Here is a 17403-nt window from a genome sequence, read left to right as displayed (position 1 = left end):
AGCAGTATAGAAGGCCGAAGGGTTTCTATACAACGTAGAAGTATTTCCTACTTTTAGTGATAGAAAATACCAGGTATGGTTACAACCTACAATCTACCTTAAGTTTAGGAACTAGTTCCACGGTTCCTTGGAACAGACTATCAGTTCAGAGTAAGCTCCCCTCCCTTGGATCTGTGAGAGCTGCTCATACACTATACCCTATAACCTAAACCAGCAGTTCTCAACCTGTGGGTCGCGACCCCTGTGTTTTGGTCGCGACCCACAGGTTGAGAACCGCTGACCTAAACGGAAGGAAATAAGATGAGAATCAATGTAATTGTGTTTTATGACTTTTACAATTTTTTCAAAGTGATCTATCACTTTAGCAAATGGGGGCAATATGGAGAATATTAGAAGCACTGGGTATCTTACTATTGTTCGTCCATTCAGCAAATGCTTGGGTACATATTGCACACCATTTCCATGCCGTATAAGGAAAATGAGTTTCTTGTCCACAACCTCAACCAAATTGGTAACAGGTGTCAGGTTGAAGCATTATCTTTGCAAGTCTCCTTACGGTTTACAGGCATTCACTGTTCAGCCAGAGGGGCTATTTCTTTTTACAGGTGCATCTGTTCCTGTGTCCCACTGGAGCTTTAAAATCTTTCAGATTTTCACTAGTGACAGATCTCTGAACAAGGTAAAAAAAGCGTTCCCAGTCTGGGCCTGCCAGTCTCACCTGCCATCATGCCCAGCCCTGTCCTCCAGGGCATTCTACCACCTTCCGCCTGGTCTCTCTACCACTGGGCTTTTGCACATGCTAGCTTAATCTGGAAAGTTTCTCCTTCCTCACTTCACCTAATCCAGCTCACCCAATTTCAACTCAGATGCAGTATCATTTTTTAAGCAAGCCCTACCTAACCTACCCAAGTCAGATCCCCTATTTATTACAGTTAACTAGCTCTTCTATATTAACATGGCAGTCCTTCCATTTCATATTTTAATGCAGAAATGAATGGCTGTGTACCCTGTACACTAGAAGCTCCAGAAGTGGGAGGGGCCACACCCATGCTTTTCCATAGTAAGTACAAAGCTGGCTCAACTGCTGGTTTTTACACTTCAATTCCATAGGCAACATGTGAGGTGCTTGTTAAATGCTGCTCCAGTGATTCCGTAGGGGTAGGGGCCTCAGAATCTACATTTTCACAAGCATCTTAGGTCCGTGTGGATGCAGAGGGCCTTTCCCGTTGCTCTGAGGGCTCTAGAGACCTTGGACTCATTTTAGGTTTTTATTCCTTACTTTTGTCTCCACACAAGAATCCAAGATGTTAACAGGCTTACTTGTATGGCCCTCTGAGGCAGTGAGGGCTAACTTAAATAGGCTAGCTAGAACATTGGAAAGTGGCACAATCAGCACCTGGTCACCATTACATCAATGGCCCCCAAGGTTCTAGCTGAAGGGCCATCGTCCAGCAGGAGAGCTCTGGGAATGAGGCCTCCGTGTTTTCCTGTGACTTGGGTAGGAAGCTATTAGGTGCAGTTAGAAGATAATCCTTAGATGGTGAAAACACTTTGCAGTTGTAGAAGTGCAAGTCAATAAAAATAAAGGCTAAACCTCTCTTTGTCAACTCACTTGAAAACCTTTACGTATTAGAACTATTTTTTAAAGAATTCCCACCTGAAGTCCATTTAATGATGTTATTTAACATCTTTAAAAGCTGCCCTTAGCAACCCCATTCCACACCCCAACTGTGAAGTTTTCTGATTAACAACTCAATTTTATTCATGGCACACCTCCCCTGCCAGCCCCAGGAATTTGTCACCTACTAGACTGAGGTCACCAGGATGCACTGAGCTCCCACCCACAGCTAGCCAGCGCCTCAGGGTTATCCCCAACTGTCCCATATGTCCAGGATGGCTCTGTCCCCACCTTCAGAAGCATGCTTCGTTAGATGGCTTCTCCTTATTCAAACCCCGCCCCACTTATAAGCCTCAGCCCTACAGACCGACCCACATATGCAGTAAACCTAACTACGAGCCTCTACATTTTTCTAAGCGACTAATATAGTTCAGAGCCTGGCTGCTCCACCTGCGGTGAATGAATATTATTAAAGTGACAGGCCCAGAGCGTTAGCACAGGACAAGCTCTCCTAAACCTTTATTTTAAAAAAATATATTTATGCAATTGTTTTGCAATACCTTTATTTAAAGGCTTTGTCAAAAACACAGCCTTTCATGTGAAGAGAGACAGAAAGGAGAAGGGGCGTGAAAAAGCTCACTTGTCTGCTCCACCAGCACACGCTCAGCCGGACCGGCTTTTCACGTTCACTTCTTAAATGATATATTTGAAGCTGAACGTGCTGTCACAGGACAGGCGTTTGCCTTTGCATCTCCCGCACAAATCTTGGCGATGGGGCCGTTTAGGGTCAATGTGGCGAAGTTTTACTGAGCAGGAGCATCTAGTCTGTTTACAACTCTGAAAAAAAGAATAAAGCACTTTCAGAAGGTCAACCCTTTCTAGTCCATTCAAATACTTACTGAATGCACCCTACGCAAGGCCCTGTGCTAATCCTGTCTGCATCCCTGCTAGCAATGACAGGGTTACAAATAGAGGGTGTTGAACCCTTTGTTGTGGTCCCATGTTGCACAGGATTTCGTTTCTTTTGAAACAGTTCTTATAGCAAGCCTCCCCCCCCCCCCCCCCCCCCGCACTTGAAGGCTGGAGAATAAGCAGGGGAGAGAAGTTTAAATAAAAGTGTTGCAAAACAAGCTAATGTGAGGCTAGTGATGAGTAGCAAGCTGTGGACCAGTCCTGGCATCACGGACCTGCCTGCCTCCTCACTGAACCTACTGCAGATGAGCCCAAGCTGAGGCACAAGGCAAAGCAGCAACTGCGGAGCCCACAGCACGGTGCCTCGGACATCCCACGTTAGCACTTGGCCCCACTCGGCCAGCTCTAAGGGAGTCTAACCAGTTTTCCACACTTAGCTTCTCTCCATCCACCTTATGGTGATAATGTTTTGTTTTCTTTTTTTTTTTAAAGCAGTTTTTTTTTAATAATTTTTTTTTATTCATTTTTAGAGAGGAGAGAGAGACAGAGAGGGAGAGAGAGGAGAGAGAGACAGAGAGAGAGAAGGGGGGAGGAGCTGGAAGCATCAACTCCCATATGTGCCTTGACCAGGCAAGCCCAGGGTTTTTTTTTTTGTTTTTGTTTTTCATTTTTCTGAAGCTAGAAACAGGGAGAGACAGTCAGACAGACTCCCGCATGCGCCCGACCGGGATCCACCCGGCACGCCCACCAGGGGCGACGCTCTGCCCACCAGGGGGCGATGCTCTGCCCATCCTGGGCGTCGCCATGTTGCGACCAGAGCCACTCTAGCGCCTGGGGCAGAGGCCACAGAGCCATCCCCAGCGCCCGGGCCATCTTTGCTCCAATGGAGCCTTGGCTGCGGGAGGGGAAGAGAGAGACAGAGAGGGAAAGCGCAGCGGAGGGGTGGAGAAGCAAATGGGCACTTCTCCTGTGTGCCCTGGCCGGGAATCGAACCCGGGTCCTCCGCACGCTAGGCCGACGCTCTACCGCTGAGCCAACCGGCCAGGGCAAGCCCAGGGTTTTGAACAGGTGACCTCAGCATTTCCAGGTCGCCGCTTTATCCACTGAGCCACCACAGGTCAGGCTGGTGATAATGTTTTCAACATCCTACTTGAGACAAGTGCATTGACTAGGCCCCTGGTCGGCAAATTACAGCCTGCGAGCCACATGCGGCTCTTTGGCCCCTTGAGTGTGGCTCTTCCACAAAATACCATGTGCAGGCACTACCTCAATAAGGAATGTACCTACCTACCTATATAGTTTAAGTTTAAAAAGTTTGGCTCTCAAAAAAAATTTCAATCGTTGTACTGCTGATATTTGGCTCTGTTGACTAATGAGTTTGCTGACCACTGGGCTAGGCTGTCTCAACTGGTAAGTCAGGCTCCACCAGCTCCATGGGGAGTGGCTAGTCTAGTCACCTCTCCCCCTACCCCCCCCCCAGATGATCTAAGCCCCTCAGCAGAGCAGCAATTCTGGCTTAGTAGTAAACAAGCCATGTGACCACTTAACCCTATAAAGTTGGGCAACTTAGATTTTCTTTACAGAACAGGCAACAATGAGCACCTTATGTTAGTAGAACAGTGTACTGGTTTTTTTGTTGTTTTTTATTTTTTCAGTTTCTCTTACATTAGACTAGGGGTCGGGAACCTATGGCTCGTGAGCCAGATGTGGCTCTTTTGATGGCTGCATCTGGCTCACAGACAGATCTTTAATAAAAAAATAATAACATTAAAAATATAAAACATTCTCATGTATTACAATCCATTTCCTACCACTCATGTTCATGGTTGTGGGTGGCTGGAGTCAATCACAGCTGTCCTCCGGGACAACACCAAATTTTTATTGGATAATGCGTAATGTATACGGGTCGTTATATGGCTCTCATGGAATTACATTTTAAAATATGTGGCATTCATGGCTCTCTCAGCCAAAAAGGTTCCTGACCCCTGCATTAGACTAAGCAGCAGGTAGGCAAATGTTCTTCCATATTGCAAGTGAGGTACCGGTATCCACAGATGTTAACATGTCCAAGATTTGCAAGGGTGGAAGGAAATTGAAACGGAGGGTCTATTTCCCAATTAAGTATTATTCCCAAGCTCCTGCAAAAAAGCTGTCAAGCCTGACCAGGCAGTGGCACAGTGGATAGAGCATCAGACTGGGACACAGAGGACCCAGGTTCAACGCCTCAAGGTTGCTGGCTTGAGCGCGGGCTCACCAGCTTGAGCACAGGGTCTCTGGCTTGAGCATGCAATCATAGACATGACCCCATGGTCACTGGCTTGAAGCCCAAGGTCACTGGCTTGAGCCCAAGGTCGCTGGCTTGAGCAAGGGGTCACTCACTCTGCTGTAGTCCCCTGGCCAAGGCACATATGAAAAAGCAATCAATGAACAACTAAGGAGCCGCAACGAAGAACTGATGCTTCTCATCTCTCTCCCTTCCCATCTGTCTGTCCCTATCTGTCCCCTTCTCTGACTCTCTCACTGTCTGTCAAAAAACAAACAAAAAGCTGTCAAAACCTGCACCTCTAGGAAACTTACAGCAAAACTCTCACCCAGTCCCCATTTCAGACACAAAATGCAAACACTTTTTTTTTTTTTTCTGAAGTTGGAAACGGGAGGCAGTCAGACAGACTCTCGCATGTGCCCTACTGGGATCCACCTGGCATGCCCACCAGGGGGCGATGCTCTGCCCATCTGGGGCGCTGCTCTGTTGCAACCAGAGCCGTTCTAGCGCTGGAAGCAGAGGCCATAGAGCCATCCTCAGCACCCGGGCCAACTCTGCTCCAATGGAGCCCCAGCTGCCGGAGGGGAAGAGAGAGACAAGAGAGGAAGGAGAGGGGGAGGGGTGGAGAAGCAGATGGGCGCTTCTTCTGTGTGCCCTGGTCTGGAATCGAACCCAGGACTTCTGCATGCCAGGCCAACGCTCTACCACTGAGCCAACCGGCCAGAACAAAATGCAAACATTTGACTTACTTGACAGGTGATATCCTCCACTCGGTAAGGGTTATAAGACTTCTGACAAGTTCTGCAAAACTGCTTGAAGTAAACCTGTGATGAGAGAGAAATGCTTCAAGCAAAACTGTCTTGACATTTTTGTCAAAGATGCCAGGCACGTGGTATCTCTCACCTTGTTAGTGCCCTGCACACACCACACGTAGGCACTTTCCCATCGGATGTTGCAGTCCTTGCAGTGATAATAGCCATATTTCTGCTCCAAGAACTGAACAAAAGGACACCAGAGTTTAAACAACATGACAGCTGCCTTGTTATCCTCCATTTCATAAGCTGAGAAGAATCTACTACATACTTAAAATTGGCAACTTCATTCAGATCATGGAGGAAAGTAGGGTCAGGTTTGAATTAGTCTCTACAAGGTAGTAATTAGGTGAGCTAATGGCTTAATTAAGCACATAAGCAAGCATGAGCCCCCAAAAGTTTATATGCCAAGTTAACTTGATTCATAAAGCAAACTGACAAATTACTGATAAATTTTCCCTCAGACAAGCAAGGGAAAAGCTAACACCCAGGGTTCTCTAAACTTTGGGATTTTTTAGGGAGGCCTTTTCTGTCAGATAAAGTCGTATTTTAGAACACACAACATATGGAAGTGGCTAAGCTGAAGAAAAGGAGTAAGACTCTGCATGCTGAAGTACTTTAAGTTGTTCACCCCAAATTAAGTTCTGTATGCTGCTAGTTAAGTTTCCATCCAACAGTAGAGCTGGGAATCTAAGTGGTGGATAAGCCATAATTCATGTGTAACAGGACCTAAAGTAGTATTGCCTTATTCTTAAACTTTCTTCCCTCCTAGTGAGAAAGGAGTTGTCAACAAGTTTTTGAAGTTAGACCTTTATAATTGAAAGGAACCTCGGAGAGCACTCAGGGCAATTTCAGGTAAAGCAAGCTGAAGTCCAGCAAGGTTAAGAATTCAAATGGCACATTGCTTGTGTCTGACTTCTTGATTCACTCCTCCTCTCCTTCCCACCGCTCCCCTTCCAACAGCCCAGGGATGACTATGGAAGAGACCGGAAGGACTCCTTGGGCCTCTCACTACCCCTTCCCACTTCTCAGGGTTACAACTGCCCTCAACGTATTCCTGCTGCAGGTTCGGCTAGTATGAACTGGCTTCCGAGCCTGCCATACACAACAGCCCAAATGCTTCAGCAGTATTGCGTTTCCGAGGAGGGGTGCTTTCCAGGAGCAAGGAAAGACCCTACGAGAGGCACTACAGTAGCTCTAGCTTCCAGTAAAAGGTTTGGAAATGCCGGCAGAATCAGTAAGGGGCGACCTGATCAACGCCCCAGTTGTGGCTTTAGCCACATTCAGTTCGCATAAGTGAGTGGGATCCTTGCGAATGAACTCTCCTTCCAACAAGGCCACCTCCTGACGTTCAGCTGAGTACCCATCCTAGATCATCCAGTACTCAGTCAGCACTGGACTGCGTGCTCACGATCCGAGTTTAGAAGACGAATGTTAAAAGAGCGTCTCCCTCGCCAACCTCGGTGCTTATACTTTACAGTCGCCAAAAACACTCAAGCTACGATTGATTTTACTTGTTGGAGAAGGATGCCACGCGCTGCTGCCGGGCCTGCGGTGAAGCGCAGACGTTCCCGCGCCTAAGGAAGCCTGGCGCCCGCTCGTGTCCGGACCAGCTACGCGTCCAGGGCAGGGCTCCGAGCGCGGAGACGCACACCCGGGGCTCCCCTGCGCCCCTGGCCAGCTCCCGGCCGCCTCGGGCCTCACCTGGAAGCGCACGCGCTCCTTGGCCGGCTCCGGGCTCCGCGGCGACGACATCTCGCCCTCGGCGTCCTGGGCAGCCCCGGCCGGCGACGGCTGTTGCGGGCTCCCGGACGCGGTGCGCGGGGCCGCCTCGTCTCCCGGGCCTCCAGCGACGGCAGCCCCGGCAGGTTCACCGGCCTCGGCCTCCTCCTTCTCCTGGGACTGCGGGCTTTGGGGCGCCGTCCTCGCCGACCCCTCTCCCTGCTCGGGGCCTCGGGGCCTCCGCTCGCCGGCCCGCACCCCAGGGCTCTGCTGGCCCGCCGCGCTCGTGGCGCCTTCCAGGAAGGTGGTGAGGCGGTGGGAGACCACGGGCGAGTACACGGCGACGGTGCGCGGGAAGCGCACGAGCCGCGGGCCGCCGGCCGCGGGGCTGCCCTGCTCCGGGCCCCCGCGCGCCGCCTGCGGGGACGCCGCGCCCTCGGGGCCGGGGTCGCGGGGCCGACGCGGCAGCGTGCGCCGCCCCAGGGAGCACTGCACCGACGCGTCGCGGCGCGGGTTCACCTGCACCGCCACGTCCCGGCTGCCCGCCTTGCGGGGCCGCGGGCTCGGGCCGGGTTTCCCCTGCGACAGGAGGGCCATGAGCTGCGCCCGCTGGTAGCTGTCGAAGTACTCGGCGGCCATCGGCTGCCCGCAGCCCTGTAGGGACGACGGGGCCTCCCCGGCCGAGGAGGCGGAGGAGGACGCGGGAGGGGCGCCCCCGCCGCGTGGCCGCCACCCGGCCCCGCCCGCCAAGCCCCTGCCCTTGACGGCGGGCAGGAACGGGAACGGGTACGCGTAGGGGGGGCACGCAGGGTACATGTAACGGTCCGGCACCTCGTCCCCCAGGGAAGCCATCAGCGCAGCCGCTCCCGCCGGCGCCCGCGCCCTAAATAGGCGGCCTTGCGGGGGCGGCCCGGAGCCCGCCCCACCGCAGTCTGTCCCTGCGTCCCCGCCGGGAGGGCTGCGCCCCGCTCCCCTGGCTGTGGGACTTTTCCACACTCGGAGATCTGCACAGATACCCTTAGATGTTCTGAAAAGAGGCTTTCTTTCCCACCCACGAACTGATTTATAAGTGAACCTGCCCAAGGGCAAGAGAATTCCAACAGGAGAGAACCATCACCGGGATGAGCTGAGCCAGGTGGCCCTCGTACCCTGATTGTCTCAGGTGTCTGCACCGCCCAGGAAGCTGAGGCGGGCCTGGGTGCCCCTGGCTAGTGCGCAAAAACGCGAAGGTTTGGAAAACTGCTTTGATTGGGCTATGGTCTTAGGTTATAGGTTACTTAATTATCTCAGAGCTGCTCCGAGAAGCCTATCCGCTGAACCCTTTCAGCAAGTGTTCAAGGAAAGCACTCGGAGGACACCCCATCTAGGCCAATTGTCTTCTCCCCTGGAGCACGTGCTCCACCCCTCACACTCGCCCCGCCTCAAACGCGGACCTCGAAGTACTGCTGAGTTCCACGAGGTACTAATGACTATCCTTTGGGGTGAAGAGGAATTCTACAAATTTCCCTAATGGAAACATCCCTCCAAAAGATAAATTGGTTTGGGGTGCGTTAACATAAATGCAGAAGACCAAGTTAGTCCCCAGTTGAAAAGAAAATGCTTTCTCCACCGTAAAAATAGTAGTTCATCACCAATACATACCAGATCAAGTAGTCTATTCGTTAATGTAATTTTTTTTTTCTGATTTAAAACAGGTTCGACACTAAACTACTATATTTCATGGTTTAATTGACCTGTTTTGGGATTTTTCTAAATACAGGTCGAGTTTCAACATGTCAAGTATTCATAAGTTGAGCTAGCACTTTTTTTTTTTTACAACAATTACATTAAACTCAATTATACTTTACAAATATAGCTTGTTTTTACTAATGTCGGATAGTGCACCAAAATTCTACATTTCCAAGACCATGTTTTCTAAGAGTTTATGTATTTGAAACAGTCGTGGAAATTGGTAATGGTTAAAACCAAACAGCACATTTAACTTGTTCAGGCTTCACTTTGGCTGTCCCAGGTGCCGGTTATAATACGACATTGATTTGTAATTTGTGAAAACACTTGGTTAATATACCAAGGCAACCTTACAATGGGAAGATCAAAATTGTTACAAGTATGATAACGTAAACCAATTGTTATCTTTTATGTAAACCATATACACTACCAGACTATAAATATGAAGCAATACTTCAGCAAGGTAGAAGCTCCTGTTGTATCTCCGTGTTTAGAGAGAAGTCTGAGTGGTTTCCATCATAATGAAGTCATCTGCTTTCACGGTGCCATAGGACGTGTCTGCCATTTCCTCTTCTCTCAGTTTCTTATAAGAAATATCTGTGTCTTCATCTTCATCTAGTGGATCTCGCTTGTGCAGTATTTCACCTCCATACATTTTATATATTAAAACAAAAACCCCTGCTTCTGCAGACTGGAAGAGGGCGTAGAGCAAGGGAAACATGTACATACTTCCTATGAATCGTGGTGGAAAGGCCAGTTTGAGAATGGCAGTGCAGAGCTGCACATTCTGGCTGCCTGTCTCCAGGCACACAGTTCTCTTGCAGTTGGGTGGGAGATGGAAAAGCGTAGCTAAGCCATAGCCTGAGGCGTAGCCTGCTAAAGGCATAAAAATCGCTACCAGGTAAACAGTTGCAGGAATGCTTGCCAGCAGTTCAGGTCCTAACATTGTGCAGGTCATTATGAAAAGGACCACCAGCGTCACTAGCAGAGACCACAGGGAAACCTAGTGAGGGAAAATAGATAAACAAGACGTCAAAAATAAGATAGTTGAGGCCTGACCTGTGGTGGCGCAGTGGATAAAGTGTCGACCTGGAAATACTGAGGTCGCCGGTTCGAAACCCTGGGCTTGCCTGGTCAAGGCACATATGGGAGTTGATGCTTCCAGCTCCTCCCCCTTCTCTCTCTCTCTGTCTCTCTCTCCTCTCTGTCTCTCTCTCCTCTTTAAAAATGAATAAATAAAATAAAATTTGAAAAAAATAAGATAGTTGAAGAGGAATTCAGACCCTTGAAAGGGGGAATCCTAGGCTCTTGAAAGAAGAGACCCATCAAGTCTGACCTCCCATAGAATATGGAGACCTCTACAAGTCTTTGACAGAGTATTCCTGAAGATGGGTAGCCACCCATCAGCTTTCCAGACCTACATCGCACAGCTCTAATTGTTTGGAAGCCTGTCCTTATGTCTAGTGACAATTTGCGTTCTGTAACCACAGAAGCAACATAAACCAGCTACTCCTCCTGCAAAGCAGCCGTCAAAGGTTTACAAATCGGCTTTATGGAGAAGGCTCCTCTCCTCTGGCAGCCTGCCCCCAGGCTTTCAGCCTCCATCGTATAACTCTGTTTTGGAGTTTTGACTATTCTGAGCACATGTTAAATTCGTAAATATGCGTCTTAACAGAACAATTAAAATTGAGCCCAATAGTGCCTGACCTGTGGTGGCACAGTGGATAAAGCATTGACCTGGAATGCTGAGGTCACCGGTTCAAAACCCCCGGGCTTGCCTGGTCAAGGCACGTATGGGAGTTGATGCTTCCTGCTCCGCCCCCTTCTCTCTCTCTTTCTCCTTCCCTTCTCTCTCTTGAAACAAATAGATAAAATCTTTTAAAAAATTGAGCCTAATACACTAGGTGTGGTCTGATGAAGAGAGTGGACAATGGACATTACTTCCCCCTGGAAAAGAACAGGACCCATCTTTTCCATAAGAAATTAATAGATAACAGGCTATTAAAATTTACCAGATCAAGAGTATGATATTTTTCACCTTCAAAACGCTTTATAACTCAGAGAATTGTTAGCAATACCAAAACAATTACTAACTCTTAGATCGCATAAGGGGGGGATGTAAACATAGGATGTGAGGTACTCATTGCAGTCTTGCGGTCCCCCTTTTTCATCTGTTCGTGAGAAACCTCCCACCTCTAAGTCTCTAGTGATGCTTAGGGATTATTACAGTAGATGGACTTGCAATATAAAACAACTGACTGGATAAAATATTGTGTCATCCTGACTGGTATGTTTCACTCATTCAAGTAAGACATATGGTGTAAAAAGCAAGGCAGAAACTGAACATTCCTCCCCTGGTTTTTCAGTTTGGTAGTTAGCTTGCTTTCTACATGGGGGAGTGAGGTTGTTTGTGAGGGAGACTATAGATCCCGAAGAACAGCTGAAGTGCTGTTTCTGGTTCCCAGGACATCTGGGAGGAAGCCCTTTAGGGGTGGGACTGGCAAAATGTCATACTTTACACTCTAAGAAATTAGTTAAACTTTACCTGGGCTGGTTAAAAAGTCTATCCTAGAGGGTGCTGAAGTAATATTATATTAACTACTCATGCAACCAATGTACAATTGGCAGAAACCAAACTATTATCATTCAGAACTTCCCTTATGTTTAAGTGCCCACACCAAAAGCTTTGACAGAAAATCTGAGTTTTTCATTGTGAAAATATTGGCTCCAGTTTCCTTTGCACTATTTTAAATCATTAGGGTGAGCACTGACATTCAATGCTCATTTTTAAGTGTTCTGCCCTGACCAGGTAGCTCAGTTGCTTAGAGCACTGTCCTGACACACCAAGGTTACGGATTTGACTCCCAGGGAGAGCACAGACAAGAATCAACCAATGAAGGCATAAATAAGTGGAACAGCAAATTGACGTTTCTCTCTCTCTCTCTCTCCACCCTCTCTAAAATTAATAAATTAAAAAACAAACAAACAAAAAAAGTGTTTGCAAATGTAGAAAAATGTGATAAAGCATATCCTATGAATGTGCTGGTTAAGGGATGGGGGACATACGGTCAGCTTAGACTCAAAGTTAGTCTCTTTGAATTGTGTATTATTTAAATATATTTATCTGTTTTGGCATGGAAATAACCTTTTTGATTGACTTTCTCTTAGAATCCTAAGGTTTTATAGTAATGTCACCACATTAATAGTATTAGCTCAGTGATTAAGCTTAGTACATTCTTAATGCATCTCTAAGTTATCTTCTGATATATTAAGAATATAACATAAAATGTATGTATATTTATATGTGCATATAAGTTTATTACATTCAGGATATGTTTATTGTAGAACGTAATTTCTCTTATTTAAGAATGGCTATATGTACAGAAAAGAACCCTCTGTTTTTTGTATTAATAAAAGTTAGCCCCTCTGTGTTACTTTAAAAAACAAATTAATATAAGTGAAACCCAAAAGATCATGTCTTATTAAATCTACATAATTGAAACATAGCAGTGACTCTTTTTCTCTTTATTTGTCTAAAGGTATCTGTATGTACATTTTACAGTCATTAGTTCTGTATTTTATTTGACTAACTTCCTAAAACGAGAATCCTGTTCATTGTTTACTCTTATTTACCGCTACATTTGACTTTTCAAAGAAAGTGTAATCTACAAATATTTAAATATTTCCTCCAGTCACTTGTTATAAAATCTCTCCTGCTAGAAAAAGCATCAGTTTTTAAAAATAGAGCAATATTAGAAATACTGCACAAAATAATAGAAATCCCATCCCTTCACTACCTTTAGAAACCATATGAAATATTGCAATGGGGAAGGGAAACACACACACACAACCTTAGTAATGGCAATATAGTCTGCATTATTTACCGACAGCCTAATTTTATTTTGTGCTTTAAAGTTCATATTTTGTGCATTCTATTATATTGCCACGATGTCATTTTAAAAATACTTTAGGTCTTATTAGTGTGAACTTATTTTAGAAATTAATATTTTAAAGCAATCATCTACAGATTTTCTCAGAATTAGAATTCCACCTTTAAAAGATAGAGTAATACATTTCTAAATTAGTGTACAAATTCTATTAAAATTTGTTTATTTCACCTGCTTTTTTGTAGTATGCCAGTTGTTCATGGAACATGTTTCTACTTTAGCCACGGCCATGGATTTCCCACATGATCTGTCTCCTATGAGAACTGAGTTCTCTTGTGCTGTTTTTAATTCATCTTTGTCTTACTTAAAGCTATAATTATTGAAAAAGGCGAAAGTTATCTTTGCGGCATAAACATTTTTTTTAAGTTTATCCATCTAAATAAAATTAAAAAATTTTTTTTAAAAAGTTTATCCATGCAAGGGCTGACAAATCCTTACTCCTCTCTCTGACTTCCTAGCCACTCCAGCCGGGCTTCAGAGACAGAGAACTCCAAAGAGTGACCTTACCTTCACAATGTAGTCGGCCACCCGGTTGTATTTGTAGCGAATGAAGACGCCCAGGCCGATGGGGATCAGGGTGCTGCAGAGCGTCAGGGTGACTGCCCCGAGGGGCAGTAACTGCACCAGGGGGGTGTTGATCCAAGCCCGGCTGTAGACCCACAGACACAGCGGCATTAGGACCAGGGCCAGGAGCGTGGAGGAGATGGTCATGATGATGCTGCAGAAAGGGAAGGAACAGCAGTCAGAATGGGCTTCAAGCCAAAGGGCCTGTCTGCCACGTGGGGAACCTTCTCTCTTGCCCGTTAGGTAGAGGGAAAGAGGGAGACTGCAAGTCCCCTGCCTGAGGTGGGGGTGGGGGGATCTCCTTCAGCCCAGAGGAGTGCCAAGAGAGCTCACGTCCAAGTCCAGCTCAAACATGAACCCCAGGGGACGAAAAAAAGGCCTCAGCACTGCTGCCCCCCCCCCCCCTAAAGCCTATGAAGCTGATTATGGTCTGGATGACTCTGAAGGCAAGGAACATTCCCCCCACCCCTTTTAAGCCTTCAAAACACCGCGGTAGACATGGTAAACCTGCTGAACACTACTTGGGTGGAACTCAATTACACTGTCCTCTATAGGAGATTACTCTTTATTGGGACCAATCGCCCTGTTTTGTTGTGCATGTCCTGACGAGTCCTGGCTTCAGGCTTCCCAGTTCTTTGTCTTCCAGTGGCCAAAGCCCTTGCTGACCGCCCAGCCATCAGGGAGACGGTGAGAGAGCTGTGGATAAACCCCAAGGCCCTGACAGCAGCTCCGTCCCCGTCTGCATCCTTCCCCCGCAAACACTGCCTCTTCCCCTCTGCCTCGACTTCTAAAGCCCGGGCGTCAACATCTCCTTCCACTTTCTTCTTCCCTGTTCCACGCCTCATTCTGACCATCGATCCTTCCTCTCTCCTTGGTCTTGAACCCTGGGCTGTAAACGCGGTTGGATGGCATGAGAAAGATGCCTAAGGGACACAGCGCCGTACCTGAGGTTCATGTCGCCGTCAACCAGCAGGGACATAAGGTTGGAGAGGTTCCCGCCGGGACAGCAGCCACACAGGAGCACGGCCACGGCGGCCACCTCGTCCAGCGCGAAGACGAGCGCCAGCAGGAAGGCCAGCAGCGGCAGGAAGCCGAACTGGCAGAGCGCGGCCAGCAGCGCGCCCACCGGCCGCCGGACGTGCGCCCCGAAGTGGTTCACGTCCACCGTGCAGCCCAGGCCCAGCATGGTGATGCACAGGGCGGCGCCCACGAACACGTTCAGTCCGTGGTTCAGCGGCGTGTCCCAGAACGGGGGCTCGTGGGGGGCCCAGGGCCGAGGGAACAGGGAAGAGCCCGGGCTGCCTGCGCCGCCCGCGAAGCCGCTGGGCGTGGGCTCGGGAGTCGGAGTGGGGCCGGGGCTGAAACTGACGCCGGAACCCGGCGCGAGGCTGAAACTGACGCTGGGACCCGGCGCGAGGCTGAGCCCGGGGCCGGGGCCGGCGCTGGAGGCGGGAGCGCCGGGGAAGTCCGCGCCGGGGCTCGCGCCGCTGGCGTTGGGCGGCAGGGTGTAGTTGTCCGGCTGCAGAGAGGACGGGGAGAAGAGCAGAGTGGCGTTGCCGCTGTCGCTCATGGTGCTGTCGTCGGGAGGCTACAGGTCCGGCTCCTGCCCGCTCGGCGGATTCCTGTTCCCTCCCGCCGTGCGCGCCTGCCACCCTCTGTCCTGCTGTCGGCCCGTCGGTTTCTAAGCCTCAGCTGCTAGCCGCTGACGTCTCCGCGGCGTCGGGGGCTGTGGGTCTGCGCCTGGCTCGGCTCGGCTCGGCTCGGCTTCGGCCGACGCCCGCTGGCTGGCACTTAAGAGCGCGCAGTCCCGGAGGGTGAACCCAATCGCTGCGCCCCTGCGCCCGGCAGGCCCCGCCCAGCCGCGAGTCCCCTCCTTTTAATCACCAGTAAGTGGTTCTGTTCGAGTGTAGCCAGAGGCAGAACAAAGACCTGACAAAGGACAAGAAGAATAAAAAACCGTGCCTGGCTGCTGATCAAATTCTCTGATGGGCTCTGCCTCTTTGATAATGAAATCTGGAGACCCAGGCACATAGGGAAAGAGAAAAACAAAATGCTTATCTATGCACGCACATACACCAAATACGCTGTACAGATAGCCTGCAGCCCTGACCTCAGGAGGGGCCTGACTTAACAGAACGGTGCTCTGGTAGGAGGACACGCTCCCTATCTGGCTTTAATATGCAGACAATTTTTTTTTTAAATAAGACTTAAAGTAGTCATACTGGCAGGTGTTAAGCCAGGTCTTAGGCAAGTGCATTATTTCATGTGGTTCTCACAGCAGAGCCTTGGGAGAGATGCTATTAGGTCGATTTTTACATACGAGGAATCTGACGCACAGAAAAGTGCACCTTCCAAACCCGCAAGTACCTGACTGAATGTGAATAGTGACATGACATTAAAGAATGCAACGGTAGAAAAGTCTCTGAGAAATAAATGTGTATTTTGGAAGTTATTGGCAGATGAGGAGAGGATATCTCAGTGGTCATAGACTTAGGAAGAGTATAGAGGTCTGGCATTAGGATTGAAGGACTGAAAAGAAATAAAGTGGTGAGATTCTCTGCTTCAGATGTGTGCTGTTCCCCAAACAAATCAAATTCTAAGTTCTTGGGAATGGAGACTCAACGACTTTAAGTTAGTCACTACAAAGATGTATGCACCTATCTACAAAGGGACCTCTCTGCATGCCAATGAGACAGCTACTTGAGAAGCAACTGGCTATCTGGAGTGACCATAAAAGATAGCCAATTGAGTTATGAAAGCCAAAGTCAGGATCAGAGGTTAGTCTATCTACAGAGAGTTAACATCCTAGGGTGAATTCTTCCTGGTGGGGGCTTGTCCCTACCTCGCTTTGGACACCAGAGGAGACTGGGGATTTCCACTTGTCAGTGGTGGACTGAGCCCATGTGTTTATATTTTCTCCACCTCAAATCTGAAAATGACAGAGGATATAAAAAATAAGACTAAATTCACAACATATTGCGGGTCTTTTTTAGATTTTAAAAATTTTATTCATTTTAGAGAGGGAAGAGAGAGAGAGAGAGAAGAGAAAGAGAGAGAGAGAGAGAGAGAGAATGAGGGGGAGGGGGGAGCAGGAAGTATCAACTCCCATATGTGCCTTGACCAGGCAAGCCCAGGGTTTCGAACCAGCAAGCAACCTCAGCGTTCCATGTCAAACCCCTATCCACTGCGCCACCACAGGTCAGGCCAACATATTGCATTCTTAATCCCCAGTAATTTATTTCTTTTTCATTACCAGGGGTCAGGAACCTATGGCTCACAAGCCAAATGTGGCTCTTTTGATGGCTGCATCTGGCTCGCAGACAAATCTTTAATATAAAAAAATAATAATGTTAAAAATATAAAACATCCTCATGTATTACAATCCATTCATTTCCCACCACTCCTGTTCATGGTTGCAGGTGGCTGGAGCCAATCACAGCTGTCCTCTGGGACAACACCAAATTTTTATTGGATAATGCATAAAGTACACTGGTCGTTGTATGGCTCTCACGGAATTACATTTTAAAATATGTGGCGTTCATGGCTCTCTCAGTCAAAAAGTTTCCTGACCCCTGCATTAGACCATAAGTTCTATAATCATTTAGGAAAATACACACTCTCAAACTTTTCCAAAACACTAAGCCCAAGATAACAACCAAAATAAGTTTTCATTTAAGCTTATGTAAGCCAAAGAAATATATTTAGATATACAATGAAGCGTGTTACTTACGCTGTTGTGAGTATATCCAGTGGAGACATGTGGAGAAACAGATGTGATAAGGAGGAGGCACTGCCAAGCCATAGAGCAAGATAAGCCAAGAACACAAATGGCAGAGG

General features: G+C 48.1%; 2 protein-coding genes across 2 annotated transcripts; both read right to left on the bottom strand.

Annotated features, from left to right (window-relative positions):
* Nucleotides 1–2311: 2311 nt before the first annotated feature.
* ZAR1 (zygote arrest 1) lies at nt 2312–8252 on the bottom strand. Its single transcript, XM_066386225.1, has 4 exons — nt 7310–8252; nt 5697–5789; nt 5543–5617; nt 2312–2455 (listed from the first exon to the last, which is right to left on the bottom strand). Exons 1-4 carry the CDS (start codon nt 8177–8179, stop codon nt 2312–2314), a joined length of 1182 nt encoding a protein of 393 aa, XP_066242322.1. The 5' UTR covers nt 8180–8252.
* Nucleotides 8253–9128: 876 nt separating this feature from the next.
* SLC10A4 (solute carrier family 10 member 4) lies at nt 9129–15225 on the bottom strand. Its single transcript, XM_066385115.1, has 3 exons — nt 14511–15225; nt 13510–13720; nt 9129–10058 (listed from the first exon to the last, which is right to left on the bottom strand). The coding sequence occupies exons 1-3, from the start codon at nt 15134–15136 to the stop codon at nt 9546–9548; spliced, it is 1350 nt and encodes a 449-aa protein (XP_066241212.1). The 5' UTR covers nt 15137–15225; the 3' UTR covers nt 9129–9545.
* Nucleotides 15226–17403: the final 2178 nt, after the last annotated feature.

This window comes from Saccopteryx leptura, chromosome 5 (genome assembly GCF_036850995.1).
Source record: "Saccopteryx leptura isolate mSacLep1 chromosome 5, mSacLep1_pri_phased_curated, whole genome shotgun sequence".
NCBI classification, from domain to species: domain Eukaryota; kingdom Metazoa; phylum Chordata; class Mammalia; order Chiroptera; family Emballonuridae; genus Saccopteryx; species Saccopteryx leptura.
This window is presented reverse-complemented; position numbering and strand designations above follow the sequence as displayed.